At 33.4% G+C, this 22,657-nt stretch overlaps 1 protein-coding gene across 2 annotated transcripts in view; it reads left to right on the top strand.

Annotated features, from left to right (window-relative positions):
• The window catches only part of LOC111063254, a 63,818-nt gene extending 41,447 nt beyond the window's left edge, over positions 1–22,371 (top strand). For both annotated transcript variants that reach the window (XM_039425893.1, XM_039425892.1), the window contains exons 10-17: positions 6,112–6,227; positions 9,135–9,299; positions 10,889–11,129; positions 13,742–14,918; positions 15,931–16,065; positions 17,013–17,203; positions 18,392–18,518; positions 21,091–22,371. In XM_039425893.1, coding sequence (XP_039281827.1) covers positions 6,112–6,227; positions 9,135–9,299; positions 10,889–11,129; positions 13,742–14,918; positions 15,931–16,065; positions 17,013–17,203; positions 18,392–18,518; positions 21,091–21,222 — 2,284 coding nt within the window. In that variant the 3' untranslated portion in view covers positions 21,223–22,371. The remainder of the gene's footprint in view (positions 1–6,111; positions 6,228–9,134; positions 9,300–10,888; positions 11,130–13,741; positions 14,919–15,930; positions 16,066–17,012; positions 17,204–18,391; positions 18,519–21,090) is intronic.
• Positions 22,372–22,657: the final 286 nt, after the last annotated feature.

Here is a 22,657-nt window from a genome sequence, read left to right as displayed (position 1 = left end):
TGGTTCTCGTAGTATTTAATCGGGGTTAAAAGTAAACAGACTTTTGTGCAACCGGGTGAGTAAGTTTCAGTTTAATCTTTTGTAGCATTACTAAAAGAAACTTCATACGTGTTTTGCATGGTTGTAAATTCGTCTTGTATGCTTGCATTAGTATTGAGGATCGGCTTCCCATTCCGTTAGTCTTCTGCCTCATGCTTTTGGTTTAAAATCATTCTGATTTATGTGAGTCACACTGTTATATATCAGTTTATCAAATTCTATTGCCTTCCTGTGTTGGAATGAAGGTGATGTGTTAGATATTCATATTAAATAAAATGTCTTCAAATTGTCCCAAACACTCATTTACTTGAAATAAAAGTCTCAACTGGTTTTATTATTAAGAATATAGTAGATTTCTTCTACTAGATATCCTACTAGATAGTTTCCTGTAGTGATATCTACTAGATATCACTACAGGAAACTAGAGATTGCAAGGTCTATAAAAATAGGTCTGAACACGATGTCATATGCATTGAAGTTTACTTGCTGTTATGTTATGTTATATTTGAAGGGACGGATTCAAGGATCCAAAGGTTCAAAGAACCCCACACGTCAACCGGAGCTTATTGTGTGCCCCAAGTACGTTAGTTGGGCAAACCAATACCTGTGTCCTTTACAAGATCCAGGAGTTTTCTCCCTATACTAACATCCCATTCATCACCTGGTTGCTTGCAGCCAAACAGGGCCCTTCTCCTTGTCCCCAGTCTCTCGCAATCCAGTGTTATATTCTAGGCAGTCTCTTCGCCTAGACGATTTGTCCTCGTGACCTTGTAGATCCTCGTTCTTTGTAGATCCTTCCGCTGAGGAAGGGGTCGCAAAATCTAGGGCGCCTGGCCACCTTCGACTCAGCATCTTGACCCCTATCTGTGCCTGGAGTTTCGCCCATCTCTGGTCACTTGGGCTTTTTCTTTTTGCCCCTCCGAAAATTTGCAGGGTCAAAAGCCTCACCTCTCCGAAGAAGTTTTGCCTAAATGGCCGCCCTTTCTTGAGCAGTAGTGAGGTTTGGTCTCTCCACCCGAAAAACTCGTGAGCTACGCTAGTTTCACTCTGGCCATTTTTGTAGGTCCTTCCGCTGAGGGAGGGGTCGCCAAATTGCCTCTATGGCACCCGGCCACCCTCGACTCAGCCTCTTGCCCACATTTGTGCCTGGAGTTTCACCCATCTCTGGTCTCTTGGGTTTTCCTTTTTGCTCCCCCGAAACTTTGCAGGGTCAAAAGCCTCACCTCTCCCAAGAAGTTTTGCCTGATGCCTGAATGGCCGCCCTTCTTTGAGCAGTGGTGAGGTTTAGTCTCTCCACCCGCGAACTTCTCGGTTGCTCTATTGCATCCTCAGGCTATTTCTAGTTTCTACAGATTCTTGCTTTTCTTGAGAAGTTCATCCTCCCTCTCCAGTTGTGATGGTGTGATTGAGCTTACGTCATCCATGTCGTGATCAGTGGAAGCCTTCTCAATGTTGGTAGCCTCTACATAAGAGTGCAACGGAACCTCCTGTGTTCCTGAAGCACCCATTTCAGATTGAGGAACCTGCCCTAATGGGGCAGATCCCAATGGGCTAGAAGGCAAGGTAACTTCTGGAGTTGGGGTTTGGTATATTCATCTGAAACAGCTGGGGAAGTGGAGTCAACCCAGACAGAGTCCCGCATGTCCAGGCAAGGTTAAATACTACAGGAGGGTGCCTGGTGTCCTGCAGGCACCCTTAGAAACACCATATAAATGCACCACCCATCAGCACGGTCCACATCACACCTTGGGTTGGCCTAAGAAGAAGTGAGAATAAGGCCAAGGAAGACCGAGAAAGAAAGAATGGCACAAAGCTAAGTCAATGGAAAAAGTGTCATTCTAGGAATGAAAAGTCCCAAAGCATATTAAGAAGGGTTTTGGAAGAAGGGCTTTGGAAAGGGAGTCCCTTTTAGTCGCCTCCTACGACAAGCAGGGATCCTGTGGGTGTATTCTGGTTTTCAACAAATTCTTGAGTACGATGTTCGACTCGAAGCTCCCCCAACCAACAGGGGGCTACTACTTGCTGTTAGGCTGAGCTGATGAACAGAGGAATATAGTCTAATAGTGAAGTATATAACTTTATATAGTGTGGTATATTTTGATATAAAAATGGCATTGAATCTTGCTCCAAAAGTAACATTGTTGTCATGGCTTATATCTATAGACCTTGGAGATTAATGGTGGAGTAACAACCGAAACTAGTCTCTCAATTTTGAAAATGCTTGTATAGAACGCCACAGCACTGCTTTTTAGATCCTTTCTTAGATAAGTTGGAAATTTTACTAGAAATATTATGCAGGAAGTTTAAAAATGTTGTATTGGTAGGTGATTTAAATATCAATGTTTTGGAAAAAAATACTACTTATCATAAGTTGAATAACGTGTTGAAAATGTTCAATGTGATCTACAAGATTGATTTTGCCACAAGAATTACTGAAACCTCTGAAACTGCAATAGACAATTGTATAACCAATATCGATGATAATAATGTAAAGGTGTCTGGTATTATGACTCACATTTCTGACCATGACTCTCAGCTATTTGAAATTAGGAATATCAACAGACCAAAAAATAAAAATTTAAGAAAACTTAACCGTAAGTTTGATGATTGCAATTTGAAAATTCTTATAAGAGATTTACAGGAACGTAATTGGATAGAGGTTTACCAATCGGTAGTGAATGAGCAATATGATACTTTTATTTCAATTTTTAAATACTTTTTTGATATTAATTTCCCAAAACGCTTCAGAGATGAGAAATGTCATAAAGGAGTGTCATGCACTGATGTTGTAGACAGAGTCTTTAAAGTCTTTTAATTCTTTAAAAATAGCCAGAGTCATTCCGATATTTAAGAAGGGGAAGTCCTGAGTGCTTTAGAGCAGTTTCTGTCTTATCAGTATTTTCAAAAATATTGGAAAGGGTATGACCAGTTGGTAAAGTATCTAGAGTCCAACAACATACTGGACAGAAAGCAGCATGGGCTTCGATCTAACAGATCGACTATCTCAGCAGGAGTAGATTTTGTTGGGTCGATTATAGATGCGGTGGATAGGGGTGATAAGGTAATGGGTACTTTTCTGAATTTGACACGTGCATTTGACAGTGTCGATCATGATGCTTTATTAGAGTCACTCAATGGCATGGGAGTGCTGGGGAAAGAGCAGTCCTGGTTCTCATCCTACTTGAAGGGAAGAGAACAATATGTGGAATTGGAGAGGATTGATGTAACCCCTTCAATTAACTATAAAATGAAGTATCGCTCTGAGCTCAAAAGTCTCCATTACGGCGTCCCGCAAGGTTCCATATTAGGCCCTTTACTGTTTCTATGTTACATTAAGGGGTTACCTGAGGTGATCCGAGGACAGGCATCTGTTTGTCTTTATACGGACGATGCCAACATTATTTTTACGGGTAATACAGTACAGGATGTGGAGAAATCATCAGCACAGGGTCTAACAGCAATCAATAAATTTCTGAACAGCCGAAATCTCCTCCTAAATCCCAACAAGTCAGTGTAGTCCCTTTCTCAACTAGGCAGTGCAGAGGTGTTTCCTCTCAAGTCCAAACATTATATTAGATGATAACATTTTAGAGCATTTAACTAGCACAAAATTCCTAGGTTTGGTGATTGATGAACATTTGTTTTGGAACAAGCATGTCAATCATGTGCTGAAGAAAATATCACCATGTCTGTTTGCTCTTAGGCGTATGACCAATGTGTGTGGGCTGAATGCTCTGAAAGCAATTTACTACGCATTGGTTCATTCCAATATAGCTTACGGCCTGTGTATCTATGGCTGCACATCGAAAAAAACTTGGACAAAATATTAGTTCAGCAGAAAAGAGCACTGACAATTATCATGAACATTAAAAGGAGGGATTCGGTGAAAAAAATTTTTTTTAGCTAGGCATATTGACAGTCTATGGTCAATATGTTTTTGATGTCATAATGTACTCTAAAAAATTCACTGATTTAGAAAAGAGAAGTAGTATTTCACATAGGTATAATACTAGATCCGGAAGAATCGTACAGAGACATAATTTAGAATTTTTCAAAATGAAGACAACTTTCATGGGAGATAAATATTTTAACATGCTGCCCCGAAATTTAAAGTCCATAGAGGAGTTGACAATTTTTAGAGCTAAGCTGAAAAAATATCTGATAGGATTGTCCTTATATTCATTTGAAGAATTTTTACATATTTCATTGTGATGAATTTCTTATTGACTGTTTTGTTATTTTATTTTATATGACGTTATTCAATGTATCTGTACATTTGTTGAATAAAAATATTTGAATTGCATTTTAAAAAAATATGTGGTTGTGACAGTTGCGAGGCGTTTCATTGAATGATATCTATTGCTCTGACTTGTAGTTAGTTAGTTACTTTTACTGTTTTTGCAATCAATCATATTACTGCATGTTTTGTCCTGTATCATTTGGGTTTCATGGCTGCTTTTCTTAAAATATTTCGAAAAATTATAATTTCTGAGCACAAACAAAGTCTGGTACAGCTTTCTTTTCTTCGCAAGGTCTAAACTGTGAAACCCAGACCCAGCACCCAGCACGCTTCCATTGGATGACTGGTGACTGGATAATAAGGAACATCGTCCACTGCAAATAGTCAAATATGGATCACTCTAAAATGGATTCCAAACGGAAATCCAAATGGCACCATCAACAAAACAACCTCAACTTGAACTGATGTGCTTGATGCTATTTCAAAAAAATTTATCAATTTTTAATAATACTCATATATTTTCTGCAGTCAATGAATCAACTTCATCCAAGCTAAAAACTGAAATTCGCGTGCTAAAAAAATGCATATTTACATTACTTGTAATATGCAGAAACTGTACTTGATTATTTTAGAAATGATTGATAATAGTATTCTAATTGTAGAGTTCTATTGAAAAATATGGCTGTATGATTTAGAAATTGTTCTTATAAATTAATTTTTTATCTATGTGCCAGCTAAAAAGAAGTTTGTGAGAATTATAATGTAAAAACATATTTTTAAAGTCTGAATTTTCTTTGGACAATAATAGCATTGAATCGTTTCATTTTTAAATGTGACTAAGTAATATTTTACGTTTCTATTTGTAAAATGAAAAAAGGGTGTAGATGAATAGGGGATCAAACAATTAAATAATAGTTTTATTTGTAATACGCCATCTACTACTATGATGTACTAATATAGAATCGAATACATATTTTAAATAAAAACTAAATTACATTGGGACCTACTTTCATTTCATATGTATATTTTAATATTTGCTATTTGAAATATTTTTATAATGTTATCTAAGACAGCTAATGTCGAAACATTTAAAAAATGTTTTGTTCAGTTCAATAGATTGCCTGTGATTGTGCATCGTGTGATATTCTAAGTTCATTTGTGATCAAATCAAATCAACCAATTTCTATAGATTTAATGAATGAAATTCTATTAAATGTTATTCAATTATTGTTATATATTTATTATTAAAACATATTGTTTTTGAAAAACCTTTCTACCATAAGCATTTGCTCAAGTTGTTTCCAAAACAATATCGATGGAATATTGTGGTGATTTCCACAATTTTTTTCTTGTCATAATTCTTATTAATGAAAATTTTAATAAAAGTTTTCAAGTTACTTGCTTTTGTCTCGTTTGTTCATCAAATTCCAACATCAACAACATGTTTTTGTCTCAAGGTAATGTAATTGTTTATTGAAAATTATAATTCTGAAAGGATTAATACTATATATCTGAGATATTTTTTAACCTCTCAACTTCTTTATTACCTATTGTTACATATTAATTCACTTAGTTTATTATATATTTTTTGTTCAATCTCATTTCTCATTTATAAACAAAGTGCTGCCCAATTTTTAATTTGTAGTCTATTATATTAATAGTTTAAACTGACAACACTAAGCTTGGAACCTGATTGTTTAAAATTTAGTAGGCGTATTTACTTGCACAATACAAAAACAAACATGAAATTTGAATTTAAGGTATATCTGTATCATAATGCTTTATTTGTATTGTAGTCCTATTGATTGTTAGTTTTTTTTAATTTCTTACAGTGGTGAAAACCCATCAGAAGTGAAATCAGTTGTGGTGGTGGGAGCTGGTATAGCTGGATTGGCAGCTTGCAGAACACTCCTAGATCATGGCATCACCGATATTGTTCTTCTAGAAGGTAAAATAATTGAATCAATCCATTGTTTGTTTATATATTTATTTATTCAACTTCCAATGGTACAACACCAATTATTCATAAAAATAACATAGAAAACAGATACCAGCAAAAAAAATTATACAATATCAGAAAAATGCAGAAAAATAACATAGAAAACAGATACCAGCAAAAAAAATTATACAATATCAGAAAAATGCAGAAAAATAACATAGAAAACAGATACCAGCAAAAAAAATTATACAATATCAGAAAAATGCAGAAAAATAACATAGAAAACAGATACCAGCAAAAAAAATTATACAATATCAGAAAAATGCAGAAAAATAACATAGAAAACAGATACCAGCAAAAAAAATTATACAATATCAGAAAAATGCAGAAAAATAACATAGAAAACAGATACCAGCAAAAAAAATTATACAATATCAGAAAAATGCAGAAAAATAACATAGAAAACAGATACCAGCAAAAAAAATTATACAATATCAGAAAAATGCAGAAAAATAACATAGAAAACAGATACCAGCAAAAAAAATTATACAATATCAGAAAAATGCAGAAAAATAACATAGAAAACAGATACCAGCAAAAAAAAATTATACAATATCAGAAAAATGCAGAAAAATAACATAGAAAACAGATACCAGCAAAAAAAATTATACAATATCAGAAAAATGCAGAAAAATAACATAGAAAACAGATACCAGCAAAAAAAATTATACAATATCAGAAAAATGCAGAAAAATAACATAGAAAACAGATACCAGCAAAAAAAATTATACAATATCAGAAAAATGCAGAAAAATAACATAGAAAACAGATACCAGCAAAAAAAATTATACAATATCAGAAAAATGCAGAAAAATAACATAGAAAACAGATACCAGCAAAAAAAAATTATACAATATCAGAAAAATGCAGAAAAATAACATAGAAAACAGATACCAGCAAAAAAAATTATACAATATCAGAAAAATGCAGAAAAATAACATAGAAAACAGATACCAGCAAAAAAAATTATACAATATCAGAAAAATGCAGAAAAATAACAGCTAGATGGAAATTCGATGAGAGCTACTATCCAAAAAATATTTGCCAGCCCGGAATCGTATCTGGTACCTCCTAATTGCTATTCTTGAAAGTGAATTGTCTTTTGAAAGTGTTACTGTTTATAAAATTTGGAAGAATAGCTGTTTTATGCTGAGCGTGTTCTCTGCCAGTCTCTCTCTATAATATTATATGTACGGTAACTGTTGCCGTGCTACCAATTTCTCCTAATTCGGTTGGATAGCATTTCTCACCTATTAACCTAATGAAAGTTATCGGCTCCAACGTAATAGATTCTTGATAAACTATGAATGGATCTATCGCCTATGAATGAGAAATCCAGTTTTCAGAGCAAATCAACTTATAATCTTCAGAAGAATTTTGGCAATATACTACACAAATACACAAAGAACAATATCTTACACGCTTAAGCATCTAAAATCATTACGAGCTAAATACTTATCCACTTATATAGTTGAAAAACAATGGCTATAGGCTTGTAGACACACAAATCAATTAATTATAGACAAAATAGAACACTATAAACTGTTCAAAACTCAATTTAAAACATTAATAAATCACTTAAACAGAAAAATATTCAGAGAGCACAAAATTAGAACACACGCAGCCAGCCATCATTTTTAGAGAAGAAGGAAGCCTCCTCGTCAGAACAAAAACCACATCTCAAAATCAGTGTCTACGTCATGGACACGTCACCAAAAATTTATAAATTACAAGTTTAGAATTCACATTTTATATTTGTTCTCAATAAAACTTTATTTTAAATTTTTATATATCATATCTATTTAAATAATCCATTTATCTGTTAATTCTGTCAACTCAGCCTCGGTGACACCATGGAACATGCAACACAATCATTTACGATAAATTCTCAGTCAAAAAGTTGTCCGTATATCGATTACTCTGATATTTACTATAAAGTTTTATAGATCTCGAATTGAAGATTCGATTCCAATCGAGAAAAAATGTAATATTACACTGTATTAATTAATGAATAAAATAAATTGTTTCTTTAAGCCACTCAAGCATTGGAAGAAGCTTAGTTTTATGGCGAGTGGAACAGCATTTATGTCTCTGTCGACAGAAGACAAAAATCATTAGTAAAATCACTTCTCTTATATGGGCTACTCTATTCAAATTAATAAAACCCATATACAGTAACACTTGTAGTTTCCTTTTATTAAAACTTCCTTTTATATAAAAGGATACTACAAGTTTTATATTGTTTTTATTAATTTAAATAATTAGTAACCTACTCAATGTGTATGAAATTGATGTGAAAAATATTTCGTTCCACGAACTGTGCCATAATCTTTTGTACTTAATTTTAATTAATCTTTGTCTAATCTGCAATATTGGAACAGTCAAACCGTTTCAGATTATCACTTATTCTTTGATCCTTTTCTCACTATCTGGATATAGAACATAGTCTTGACTACAAAATAAATTCTATCCAATTCTGTTTTTAAAATCCAAAAAAAAAATTGAAATTTTTTAAATTGAATTGAATTCATTGTCAAATAAAAATACATAACTTAAAAAGAAGATATCTAGAATGTATGGATAGAAATTAGAACATAATATTATAATAAATATAATAGTATTTTGTAATACTATAACTTTATTAATTTAAATTTTGGCACTGCCAACATAAAATCCCTTGTGTGGTCAATAAATTCTGTGCATAATTCTAGATGAAGCGCTAAATGAGGCGGTGAAAATTTTAAATAAGCAAAAGGGAAGCTTGCGCTTCACATATTCAATTTGAACATTTTTATTTGTAATCTATTCTATACATACTACTGCATTTGTATTCTGGATAGAATTTTATTTGTACAGGTCAAAATCGCCCTGGAGGTCGGATAATGTCGGTACCAATACAAGATGGCGATGGTGGTTGGGCTGAGTTGGGTGCTCAGTGGATCCATGGCGAGCAGAATGCAGTCCATGCCTTGGCCAGAGACGGCCATCTTTTGTCCGACCACGTCTCGGCTGAAGGATTAGGTGAGTCTACCAACTATCCTCTTTGAGTCTATCTAGGATATGAGTCTATCACATACTCCTCTAATAAATACCTTGCTCAGAAAACCAAATTCATTTTAATCTATCTTGGATTTTTTACTCGCTTTCAATCTAGTCATAATATAATTGTTTTATTCTAATCTATCTTGGATTTTCCACTCACTTCCGATCTAATCATAATTTCAATAGTTCATTTCAATCTACCTTGGATATTCCACTCGCTTCCAATCTAATGATCATTTTAATTTATCTTGGGTTTTCCACTCGCGTTCAATATGATCATCATTTTAATATTTCAATCAATCTTGGCATTTCTACTCGCTTTCAACTTTGGCTGACTGAACGTTGATAAGCTACGTTGCCATTTCCCCTAGGCTGCGAAATTCTATTAGAGGTGGTTGTGGTATACATAAATAATCCATATTCTATTAGAATTGATATTAATATTACTATCATTCCAATCAATCAATAATTTTATTAAATTCAACACAAAATACACAAAAGAAATCACAATACAATCTATCTACATAAATAAAATAGTATTTTGTAATACAATCAATTTAATCTTCATCAATTTAATTTTTGGCACTACCAAAATAAGATCCCTTGTGTGCCCAATAAATGCTGTGCAAAATTCTAGATGAAGCGCTAAATGAGTGAGGCGGTAATAATAATATTATTATGAAGCGGTGAAAATTTTAAATAAGCAAAAGGGAAGCTTGCGCTTCTCATATTCAATTTGAACATTTTTATTTGTAATCTATTCTATACATACTACTGAATTGGTATTCTGGATAGAATATTTTATTTGTACAGGTCAAAATCGCCCTGGAGGTCGGATAATGTCGGTACCAATACAAGATGGCGATGGTGGTTGGGCTGAGTTGGGTGCTCAGTGGATCCATGGCGAGCAGAATGCAGTCCATGCCTTGGCCAGCGACGGCCATCTTGTGTCCGACCACGTCTCGGCTGAAGGATTAGGTGAGTCTAACAACTATCCTCTTTGAGTCTATCTAGGATATGAGTCTATCACATACTCCTCTAATAGATGCCTTGCTCAGAAAACCAAATTCATTTTAATCTATCTCGGATTTTTTACTCGCTTCTAATCTAATCATAATTTAAATGTTTAATTTTAATCTATCATGGATTTTCAACTCACTTCCAATCCAATGATCATTTTAATCTATCTTGGGTTCTCCACTCACGTTCAATCTGATCATCATTTTAATATATCATTTCAATCAATCTTGGAATTTCTAATCGTTTTCAACTTTGGCTGACTGAGCCTACATAAGCGACGTTGCCATTTCCCCTAGGCTGCGACATTCTATTAGAGGTGGTTGTAATATACAGAAATATTCGATATTATATTAGAATTGATATTAATATTACTATTATTCCAATAAATCAATAATTTTATCAAATTCAACACAAAAAAAAATCAAAATACAAATTTCTAATAGAAATACAAAAACCGGCTTCATGGTGCTACTATTTAATATTAATAATTGATGCTACTATTATTATATTCCATATTCAATACTCTTTATCCAATATTCCATTGACAGGCAAATATCTGTACGACGATGGCACGGAAATCGAGCAGGCAGTGGTGCATGAAGTGGAAGGGGTGGTGGGTGACATCCTGGAGCACTGTGAGCAGTTCTGGTGTGACCGCGAGAGTGTGTCACCGCCACCCGAATCAGTGGGTCACTATCTGTGCCACAGGTTCCACCAGTACCTGGACGAGTGCCACGATTCGCCCCAGCTGCGGCAGATCAAAATGGATTTGTTTGATTGGCATATCAGGTGCGTTTTATGATTTAACAAAAACTAGCAATTGCAGGATATCTGAAAATTTTAAGCAAATCCTAGGATACAAGCCAGCTGTATAATCTTATTTGTATTGCTAGAACCAATGACTAGTTACTAGATTCTAGTTTTTATCCAATCGACTCACTGGGTATCTTTAATATTGTATATCTAGGAAGTATCATATTCGGTTAATTATGACTGGGGTACTAAGGGTCATATGCACCATCTATGTTGAACGCTAAACCACAATTTCTTTTTGATACGGTTGCTTTCATTATAATATTTCACATTCTGAGTTTAAACAATTTGAATAGTTTATCTCTATTTAAACTGATATGGTATTGTACTTAAGAGCCCATATGCAGCATCTCGGTCCAAATAGATGGATCAGCTGTTCGTTTAAACCCGAAATGAACACATAATAAATGAGACCATAGAATTCATCATGGTTAAGTGGTAGACTGAACATTACTGTCCAAACTTCGCCAAGTCAACAAATAAAAAAGTCATTCTATTCTAAATGTACATTAGAATTCTCAGTATTGATTTTTCTACTGTTTCATAAATTAATATTCATTTGCCGATGTTGCTTACATATGCGTTTTTCCTTGTACGTGGGTAATAATAATAATAAGGGTAAAAGAAAGGAGACTGGGCCACGCTACTTGTGCACTGGGCTATTGTTCTAAAAAGGTGCATCCTCTAACTCTCGACTAGCATACTTCATTGTCCTCTGATTCCGCTTCATTACTCTTTTAGTGGCCATTAGTGGCCCCGTGTGCTTTCTTGAAGGCAATTCTAGGTGGTAGCACCAACTTATCTATTACTTTGCACCTTACTTACATCTGTTACTTGTATTTTCTACAATTATTGAATGTGAATCAGTGATCAAGTACTTGTATATTATTTTATTATTCCCAATGGTTCATTTGATGAAACTCAACTTGCTCACAATCGATTTTTTGGCGTGCTTTCAAATTCTATTAGATTGAACACAACTTGACAAACATATGTATTCCTGTATTTTGTGTATATCAAGTCCCATTCAATATCGTAGAGTTTTTAAGGACGGCAAACAAATATACGCCCAAAAATCGATGTGGGCTTTACTTACACACCACGTACGTTTGACTAAATTTGTACTTCGAAAGTAATGTGTGTGTTTATCCAATCACTGTCTGCTATAACTGGTTTACAGCTGAAAGTGCCTTTAAGTAATCACACTGGTCCACCAATATATTCCCCGGAATGGAAACCTTAACAATAAACCACGAAAATGTCGAAATTCAATAACAATAGGCGACCACTGAAGGGTCACTAGAACTTCTACCTGTCCATTTATTGTTTTTGGCGGCCCCTTTCTCATTTCTTCAACCCAATAGCCTAATAATAATAATAATAACTAGTAGTTCTGTGAACAGTAGACCTCGAGCAGTTGTAAACCACAGTCTCCTGTAATACTGTCCATCAGAGTAAATTCTGTCCTGTCCTGTCGTGTCGGCGAGATATCGGTGTATAAACGACTAATGGCTGTTTGGGTTGTTGTATCGACAATGCTAATAATTTGATGTAAACATCTATATGCTACTGCCATCAAAAGCTTACCGAGTTGAAAGCAGAGAAAAGTCGGGAGAAAATACCATGCTACTTCAATTTATCAATTGCATGCCTCACTGCCTCACTGCATGCAATACCACACAACAGCTGTTTTTTCACTAAGTTACATTGAGATATTGAATTGCATGCGTCATTGTATGCAATTTATAATCCACTCGACAGCTGATTTATGATGATAAATTCTATAGTCTGATTTTTACTCTAATATTGGCGTATGAAGGAGGCTCCTCTCCCTTCTATATTATCCTTCAAATACGAAATTTTCAAAAACCTTGTATATACGTCGACGCGCAATTAAAAAAGGAACATACCTGTCAAATTTCATGAAAATCTATTATAGCGTTTCGCCGTAAATGCGGAACATAAAAACATAAATACAAACATATAAACATAAAGAGAAATGCAAAACCGTTGACTTTAATCTTAGATCTCACTTCGCTCGGTCAATAATAATAATAATACTGAGGTTGATGCCCACATAAGCTGTTAGGCTTGTGCGTGGGTAATGAGTGAGGGATGATGATGAGAGATGACGACTACTTTTTAGGGATGATTGTGTGGGTGATTCATTCGAACCCACGACCAGACACCGCTGGCAGACTGAAGTGGGCAACGCCATCGGACTTTGGCTGGCAGCTCAATGTCGAATTGAATGTTATAAAAAATTTAATAAAGAACCTCCAGTGAGATTCGCGTTGTCTGTCATTAGTCAAAGCAGATAAATCATCATTCTCAAATTGAATGTGATAAACCCATCTCAATACAAAAATTGTATTTGAAATTGTTCTTATTTCAAAGGGTAGAATATATTTCTAGTAATTCGTACAAGGCCAATCTTCAATCAATCTTTACTTTATTGTTAACATTTACTCCAACACCCTTGTAATTCATGAATACCCTATAATTCATGGAAGCTCCAGTTAGTTATCTAATTTTTCAAGTTCAGAGTATTCAACAGTTTATAATTGTCATTCTACAACAGTTTTTAGGTTTCAGGTGATCGACAACTCATGTGACGATCTGCACGATCTTTCGGCCAAATTCTGGGGCTGCTACAAGTTCAGTGGCGGTCGCGACTATGTCAACTTCATCAATGGATACTCGACCCTTATTGACAAACTTGTCGGAGATTTGCCAGCTGATGTGTTGAGACTCAACTCTGCTGTCGATAAAATCCATTCGTCAGAAAATTACAGAAATTGTCTCATTCAACAAGAAAGTTTGAGGGAAGAGAATGGAAACAGAGTAGAAAGTGTTGGAAGTTTAATTGGAGCTGTGGAGAAGATTATTGTAGATATTACTGAAAATGATAGAAAGTGTATTGCTCAACAAGGAAGTGATGTTAGTGTGAGAGAAAAGGATGGGAGTAGAGTAGGAAATTGTGAAAATGGGGTAGGAAGTAGTGGGAGGTATATAGGAAATGTAGAAAATGAAATTAACAGTGATGTAAATGGGTCGGAAAATGGAGAAAATAAGACAGAAAGGGATGTGAGTGAAATGGGAAATGGAGAGGATAGAGAAGGAACTGGTGGGAATAAGATAGGAATTGAAGATAGATTAAAAGATGATGAGAGTGTTAGGAAAAATAAAGGAAATATTATAAGGAGAGATGAAAAAGTTGAAGAAAGTGGAACATCGATTATTGATGAAAGTAAGTTAAAGAATGGAGAAGGTAGAATAGAAAATGACGAAATTTTGATAAACAATGGAGAAATCACAATAGAAAGTGGAAGTATGATAAACATCGAAGAGAATGGAGTAAAAAATGTTGAAAGTATGGTACAAAATTTAGAAATTAGTATAAAAAACTATAAGAATGGAATTGAAAGTGATGGAAGTGTGATAAAAGTAGGAGAAAGTAACATTGAATGTGAAGAGCGTGTAATAGAAAATGATGGAATTGGAACAAAATACTATGAAAGTGTGTTACTAAACGAAGAAAGTATAGTTGAATGTGACGGAAGTGCCATAAAAAATGTAGGAAATTATGTTAGTAGAATAGAAAATTATAAAGGTGATAATAGGACTATGTGGCCTATCAGTGTAATTTGTGAAAACAATGTGCAATATAGGACTAGTCATGTGATTGTTACGTCTTCGTTGGGTTATTTGAAGAGAAATCATGAGAGTCTATTTTCGCCGTCGTTGCCTAAAGGTTTAGTAAAGGTAATTATGAATTAATTTTTGTTAAATTTTATAGGAAAATAGATAAATTTATTAGAATGTAATCTCAAAACTATAGGAAGGTTGTTGAGGCAGATGACTTCACACACCATTCTATGATTTTTGTGTATCTAATTGATGAATAAATAAATAAATTCTATTCAAATTTAAACTTCATTGTGATATTAAAATATTTTTAGAGATTTTATATTTTAAGGAGTTGAAAACTATATTATGAGTTATAATACTGTGGAAGTGTTGGAAGTTTAATTGGAGCTGTGGAAAAGATTGTTGTAGATATGACTGAAAATGATAGAAAATGTAGTTTAATTGGAGCTGTGGAAAAGATTGTTGTAGATATGACTGAAAATGATAGAAAATGTAGGCATATTGCTCAACAAGGAAGTGAGTGAACGAATATTGAGAATAATGAATCATAATAAGAATAGATATTTATAATAATATACTTGATATAATACCGTAGTATTTAGTAGCATCATTATTCTAGAACCGTTCAACGCATGAACGAATATTGAGAATAATGAATCATGATAAGAATAGATAATAATAATAATATACTTGATATAATACCGTAGTATTTAGTAGCATCATTATTCTAGAACCGTTCTTTTTGTTGGATGAAATTGGAATATTAATCTCAGGAATTCAACAATTCATAGCTTAAATTCTTTCGGAATTAATTAACAAACTCAACTTTAAACTTATGCTCTGAAATCTGTATTAAACTTAACAACACACCGAGCTTGAATTTAATTCTATGATTGAAATAAAAACAAAATCAAGGTACCTTTTTATATCTTGTTATTGCATGACACAACCCATTAGAGTCATTTTCAAATGCAATTTGGAAAAAAATATAATTTTGTTAAATAAAATATAAAGAAGATTCTATATTTATTTGAACGAGTCCTATGAAACAAATTGAATAGCTAGATAGTGGAGGTTTATACTTAGATGATGATTCTAGATGTATCATTATTGTCCTCTGTTACAGGCTATAGAAACAATGGGATTCAATGTGATAAATAAAATATTTCTCATCTACAAAGAGCCCTGGTGGAGCAAAGACGAGAAAGGATTTCAGATTATGTGGAGAGGAAAGCAGAACTGCAGTTTGAATCACAAAGAGGTACGTGCACCTATATTTTCAATATTTTAATTATTAACTACCACATTCTACAACTGCGTAGAAGTATTCCATCTCGTTTCCACTCTAGAGAAAAATAGGCTAATACTGGAGTTTATCCGTTTTCAAAAGTATTTTACTATGAAAAGATCAAATAATTTCAACAGAAATATACAATGTATTCAAGAAAGAAAATTGACATTATAAAAGATATGTTCTACATCCAATCAGTTTTTAATTTTTTTCTTCTATCTATTGACAATTTCTGACATACTATTGGAGTTTCGCCAATCCTCGTATTCATTTTATGTTGATTATTTTTACATATTCCAATGTATTGTGTATTCTTATATTCGATATCTGATAACGTTATTTACTAATTTTCAATTATGTTCTATTTGTTCAATATAAATTGTTAATAACAAGCACTTTACCTGCTAGGGCAGTAGGTGAATTGCTAGGTTAAATTTTTGTCCCACTCAACATTTTTTTATGAATACAAACAAAACGTTCATATTTCGGGCCGCTAACTTTTTTCGGCGCATACAAAATAAATTACAGTCTCAGTTGCTGACATTAGCGTTATAAATATTTTAATGTATAAGGGCCTGGACACACAGAGAGCGATCTGTGGGCAGCGGTCAGAGCGGTCTTAGTGATCTATATCCTCCTCAGACCGCTCTGATCGCTGTTTGCTGATTGCACTTAGTGTGCTGCCAGACCCTGAAGATTCTATAATAACAGATTGATAAAGAGATTTCAATTCACATTACATTTGTGTTTTGTTTGTGGTAATTTTCCGTAATGAAAAACACTAATTGAAATTGTCAACCACTTTTATTATTATATGACTGGAGAAGCCTGAAGATTTCGCTGGTGATGTCACGAAACCAGGTTCTGTTTGTATAGTATTATAGGATTTCATTAATTTATTGAATACTTTCTTGCAGTATTGGATGAGAAGCCTGACTGGCTTCGACGTGTTGTCCAACTTTGACAACGTGCTGCTGGGCTGGGTGGGGGGAAGGGGGGCCGTTGAGATGGAGGCCCTCTCTGAGGAGGAGATCAGTCTCCACTGCACCAGTCTGCTGGCTAGGTTGACGCGGAGGAGTGACCTGCCCAAACCTGCTCAAGTTATCAGGTCAGCTTCAGCTTTTTTATAAGAATTTTTATGAGAAAAATTAGAAATATAAGATGCTTTTTAAATAAATTAGAAATAATAAAGCGAAAAATTAGAAATATAAGATGCTTTTAAGAAATATAATGATGATAGATATGTGTTTTTGTTTTTATTTAAATCACTTCATTGTGTTGCGCTGCAGGCAGTATCGATGTCATGAACAGTTAAGCGGACTACACTCGAACTATTTTGTGTTTATTTAAATTGCACTAGCTTAATTACACACTCTCCACACTTACTTGTAGTAGTATTCAGTCAATTTCCAAAAAGTTGAATACTTTTGAATCAGTTAAATAATGAATATGACAGAAGATCGGAAACAAAAACCTAGGAATCTGTTCATATTGTTGCTGCAAAAGTTCTTGAATATGAAAAATTTTGCTTACGTACAACAAATTTGAAAATAAATTCTGACCATCGATTGAATGATTTTAACTCCGCTACCTTACAATTTTCAAGAAGGTTTACATTAATTCTAATATTCTTGAATTGCATCTCATGTTTGATTGATGAATTGTTTTGATGGAATAGAATCTGGGAGAATTTTACAATAATAATAATAACAACTGGTACAACATAATGAGAGAAATGGGAGGATACAATAATATTATTATTGTTCACCAACCAAAATGTTTTACTAGTAGTTAACAATTTCTAAAAAGTGTTTGTGAAATTTCTTTGTTTTTATGATGGAAATAAAATTTATTATTCATTAAATTAGTGATTACTAACTAAACAGTAATTGATGAAAGTAGTAGTTGATTATCATTTTGTGTTTTCATTATGGAAAAGTATCACAACATCACACACAACCCAACTGTAAATTTAATGTTTACGTAGGTACTAATCAAATGATAGACAAAATCACTTTGTGATGCAAAAACGTCTATAGCCGGTGACATAATTTGGCAACCTCAGTAAATCTGCCGTTATGTAATTTCCATAAAGCTCAGTTCGGACTTGTAAATGGAGAGAGTAGTATTTACTTACGATTGGAAGTTTATTAGATAGTATGTATGAAATTTCATCTCTCATCAAAATTCAAATATTGATTTATATATGAAGAGCTCTTCATATTTTAATTAACATTCATCTATTAAGAGTTCCTTACATAAAAAATAACACTTATTTATTCTTTAAATATTTCAGATCACAGTGGCACAGCAATAGATTCGTATGCGGTGGATACAGTCACACGACAAGTCGGTGCGACCAAACCTGTGGGCCTGAATCTCTACAAGCTCCGGTTTTTGTTGAATCTGCACTATCAAGTCAGGTGACTAGATGACAATTTATGTAAAAGTGCAAAATTATGACCCCTGCAAAACACTTGTGGTTCTACAAGCTGGTGTAAACAAGAATTTTACTTTTATCCTACAATTATTTGCTAGGTTTTGTTATGAGGAATACAGCTAACTTCAATAACCTTGATGCAATATGTACTGTTTATCTGTCATTGGTCCGGAGTGTGTTGGAATATTGCTCTGTGATTTGGAACCCTTATACTGATTTGTGTACTCATGGTCTTGAGGTGGTTCAGAATAAGTTTTTGAGGTCTCTCTATTACAAGCGCTTCGGCCAATCCTGTCCTTTGGGTTTTCCTACAGACCGTTTGAGAGGTACCTTTCACTTTGTATCATTGAGATTTCGACGGGAAAGAGACTCATTGATTTTCGTGCATGGTCTATTAAGGGGTCGATTTTCTTCTCCTTCGCTGCTCTCATTGATCAGGTTCCATGTTCCTGCGTTCAATTCCCGAGATCATCCCACCTTTGATATTATCAGATGTGAACGGTCAGTGGTAAAAATGCTCCCCTGTTTAGGTCTCTTCGATTATACAATAGGCTTAATAATGCATTAGATTTTTTTTATTCAGACAGTGTGTTCAGGCGGGACTTGAATAAGATTTATGTTTGTTGAGTTTTGTCTTTTTTTTTCTTTCCTATGTATTACATAATATATTAGTGTTTTTACTTATAAGTTTAATATTTGCAAAGTTTCCATAATTCTCTTTTCTTTGTTTCTTTTTTCTTTTCTTCTTGAATTCTTCAGTATTAGTTACATACTTAGTTCTTCTTCTTTTATCTGCTATACTATAAGTTTCATATTTGCAAGGTTTTCTATTATTTTTTTTTTGTTTTTTCTAAAACTCAATAGTATATTAGTTAACCCTTTGCGCTCATTAATTCTAACGTGAATGTGGCCCAACAGCTCTCCTGTCCAGTCACACTGGACAGCACCATTTTCCCAATCCACTCGTAATTTACTGCATTACAATCGTCACCTCAACTCTCCTGTCCAGCATGGCTGGACAAAACTAAAATTCTGATGCACTCTCATGTCCAGTAGTGCTGGACAACTGTGTAGTTGGATATTTTGCTTTGCATTATATTCTCTATCGTCTCTAAATGTCTGTAAAGAGCTGCAGTCTGTCGGGGAGATAATGAAACTATTATAAGTAGGCATTGTGAGTATAATGCGTTTATTCCTCACTAACTAGTAATATATATTGTTAACCTATAAGCTGGGTGAGTTGGAGTGATGGTTTGTTTTTATAGGTTTTTTAATTTTTGACATTAATTTTTGGTTATGGCTGACCAACGATTAAATCCTCGAGAAATAAGGAGTGCCTTGGAAGAAGAAACATCAGAGTTTGAATTATCAGACAGTGATAGTGATGAAGAATATACTACTGAAGACAGTGACGGTAACTCTGAGGATAATGTTGTATTAATTTTAAAATTATTAAAAAAACAAGAAGAAAGAAAACTTGCGACTTGACTGATATTGAACAAAGTATTACAAAATTAAATGAGGCCTCCAGAAACTTCAAAGTTCAAATACTGTTTTCTCAACTATGAGAGGACTTGTTTGCAAAATTAAATCCGAGCTGTAGAAGCATCATGAGTGAATCTTATAAGGAGTGGGAGATGGATACAGCCTTGTCCAGCAGAGCTGGACAGGAGAGCTGAGCGGAGGTGCAGACACTAAACAAATTCGAGCTTACAAGTGAATCGGCTATGTCCAGTGTGACTGGCCTGGAGAGCGCAAAGGGTTAAGTTATTCTATTTTCATTTCAATTTATTGTATTTTCAAATTGTATGCTCAATGTGTGTTATGAGGGCAATAATGGGATTCAGTTCCTGGTGCCCTCAAATATGTAAATTTTCAAATAAATAAATGATAAATAAATCATCATATTAAAATTGTTTGTAATTCTACTAGCTGGAAAAAGCTACTTGTTACTTGTTGAATTGTTAGTATTTAGTTAGTGTTAGTAGTCATACTTTACATTCAAGTTACTTGTAACATTATTAGTATTCAGTTACTGTTAGTAGTAAAACAAAAGTTATTCTTAAAAATATTTCAATTTCATCTTAGTTTTCCCGTCATCTGTCATTTAGATGAAACTCAAATTCTTAATACAATTCATTACAACTCATCATGGATGGGTCAACATTTTCCCATCCAAATGGTTAGACTCTATTACGATGTTGATTCTACCAAATTAAATAAATGAAATGTGTAATATATTGGGACCGATACAAAATTGCATTAGCTTATTATTTGGATTAAAATTAATTTCTAAAGAGAAAAATCAATTATTATATTTCGTATATTTTAATAAAAACTCATCAGTTGTGTTTTGATGTATATTTTGGTATCCCTACATAATAGAAAAACGAAATTGTCATTTAAAACCATAGCTCGATTTAGAAAGTGTAATACATTATGAAAATAGTCAACCTCTATTTGAAGTGTGAATATTGGTAACAATTTTTAATTTGTTTCATTCATCTATTCCATTATATCCTGCTAATTCAAAATAATTTCTATTTGTTTTTCAGCATCCAGCTATTCTTCTAGCCGGTGAAGCTACCCATGAAGAGTACTTCTCGACAACTCATGGTGCTTATGAGAGTGGAGTGAGACAGGCGTACAAAATTATAGCTTTTATCAATGAAAACAAAAACATTTAATCATTAGATTTCTCAAACAGAATTTTCTTCATTCCATCAATGAAAATTATATGAATGGGAAGAAGGTATTTAACAATATTCATTTTCAGTTAACTTTCTCCTCAAGGAAATTATAGGTGCAATACAGTAAAAGGTTAAAGTAACTGTATGTCATTCAATGGAAAAGTAATTAACGATTGTACAATTGATTTCATTGAGGTGTTTTATTGGAAGTGAGGTGTATTGATAAAAACAATGTTTTGTCTTAGAAGTTAATTGGTGCAATTTGCTATACAAAAAAAGGTGAAACCAATGCACCTAGTATCCTTGGTACATTGGATGGAACCATTTTACAAGTTATTTCATTCATGGGTAGAAGCATTCAGCTAATATTATAATATTAATATTAAAATGTTAATATTATTTAAAATAATTCTAATATTATGAATGTCTGATACCAGTTGATCATCAACTAACTCCAATCATGGAATAATGAAAACACCACTCTTTTTTACATGACTCAAATTGATAATTTATATTGAATCAGGTACAGTAGGTACTATGCGGGAAGAGTAATCCCATTTCACAAGCTATTTAATTGGTTGGATAGGTCAAATTAATGATCTCCACTCTCCAGTTGATGTCAGCAAAGAAATTACAATTATTATTTTAAATTTTAGATTTGGGGTTTGAATATTCTGAGTTGTGATAAAAATTAGATTATATTATTTAGAACCATGACCAATCTATAGATGAACACTATAGGTAACCATGGTAGAACTCTTTTAACAATCAAGACATATCATAATAGCAAAAATTTACTTATATAATCCATTTTATATATTGTAATATAATAAAATAAAATTATAGCCTACTTCTATTTATATTGAAAATTAAACCAAACTAAACATCAGTAACAGGACCATCGTTTCAGTTGATCTAATTCTTCTTAATATACGAGAACTTTGATAAAATGAGATTTTTATGTTGATTTCAATTTCCTAAAATGTGAGTGCATTTTGTTGGTTTTCTACATTACCATTGGCTAAATTAAGGAAGAACAACAACATTAACAAATAATGTTCTGAAAACAATCAATTTATTCTATTCCTATTGTTATCTACCGCATTATTGGGATGTTGTTTTGAAAATCAAAAACTTTGAAAGTTATCGGAGTTTTATTTTATGACCTTTGACATTCACACCAAAGATCTTTGTATATGAGAATATGTATGATATATTCATATATTCTATGAATATGGTCTAATAAGAACAGATGTTAGAATAGTCATAAAAATGTTCTTTGTCTCACAAAAGGAATTCTTTGTAGTCTGGTATATCTACCAGAATATGGTCTTTATAATTATGCTGTAATTCATCTTTGTGAATTATTCTTCATATTTTCAAGCCTAGGCCACACTCTCGCCGAGGGCCCCTTCAAAATCAGTGATTGGTA

Source organism: Nilaparvata lugens, chromosome 4 (assembly GCF_014356525.2).
Source record: "Nilaparvata lugens isolate BPH chromosome 4, ASM1435652v1, whole genome shotgun sequence".
In the NCBI taxonomy this organism is placed as follows: Eukaryota; Metazoa; Arthropoda; class Insecta; order Hemiptera; family Delphacidae; genus Nilaparvata; species Nilaparvata lugens.
The sequence above is the reverse complement of the archived record's forward strand: the minus strand, read 5'-3'. Positions and strand labels throughout refer to the sequence as shown.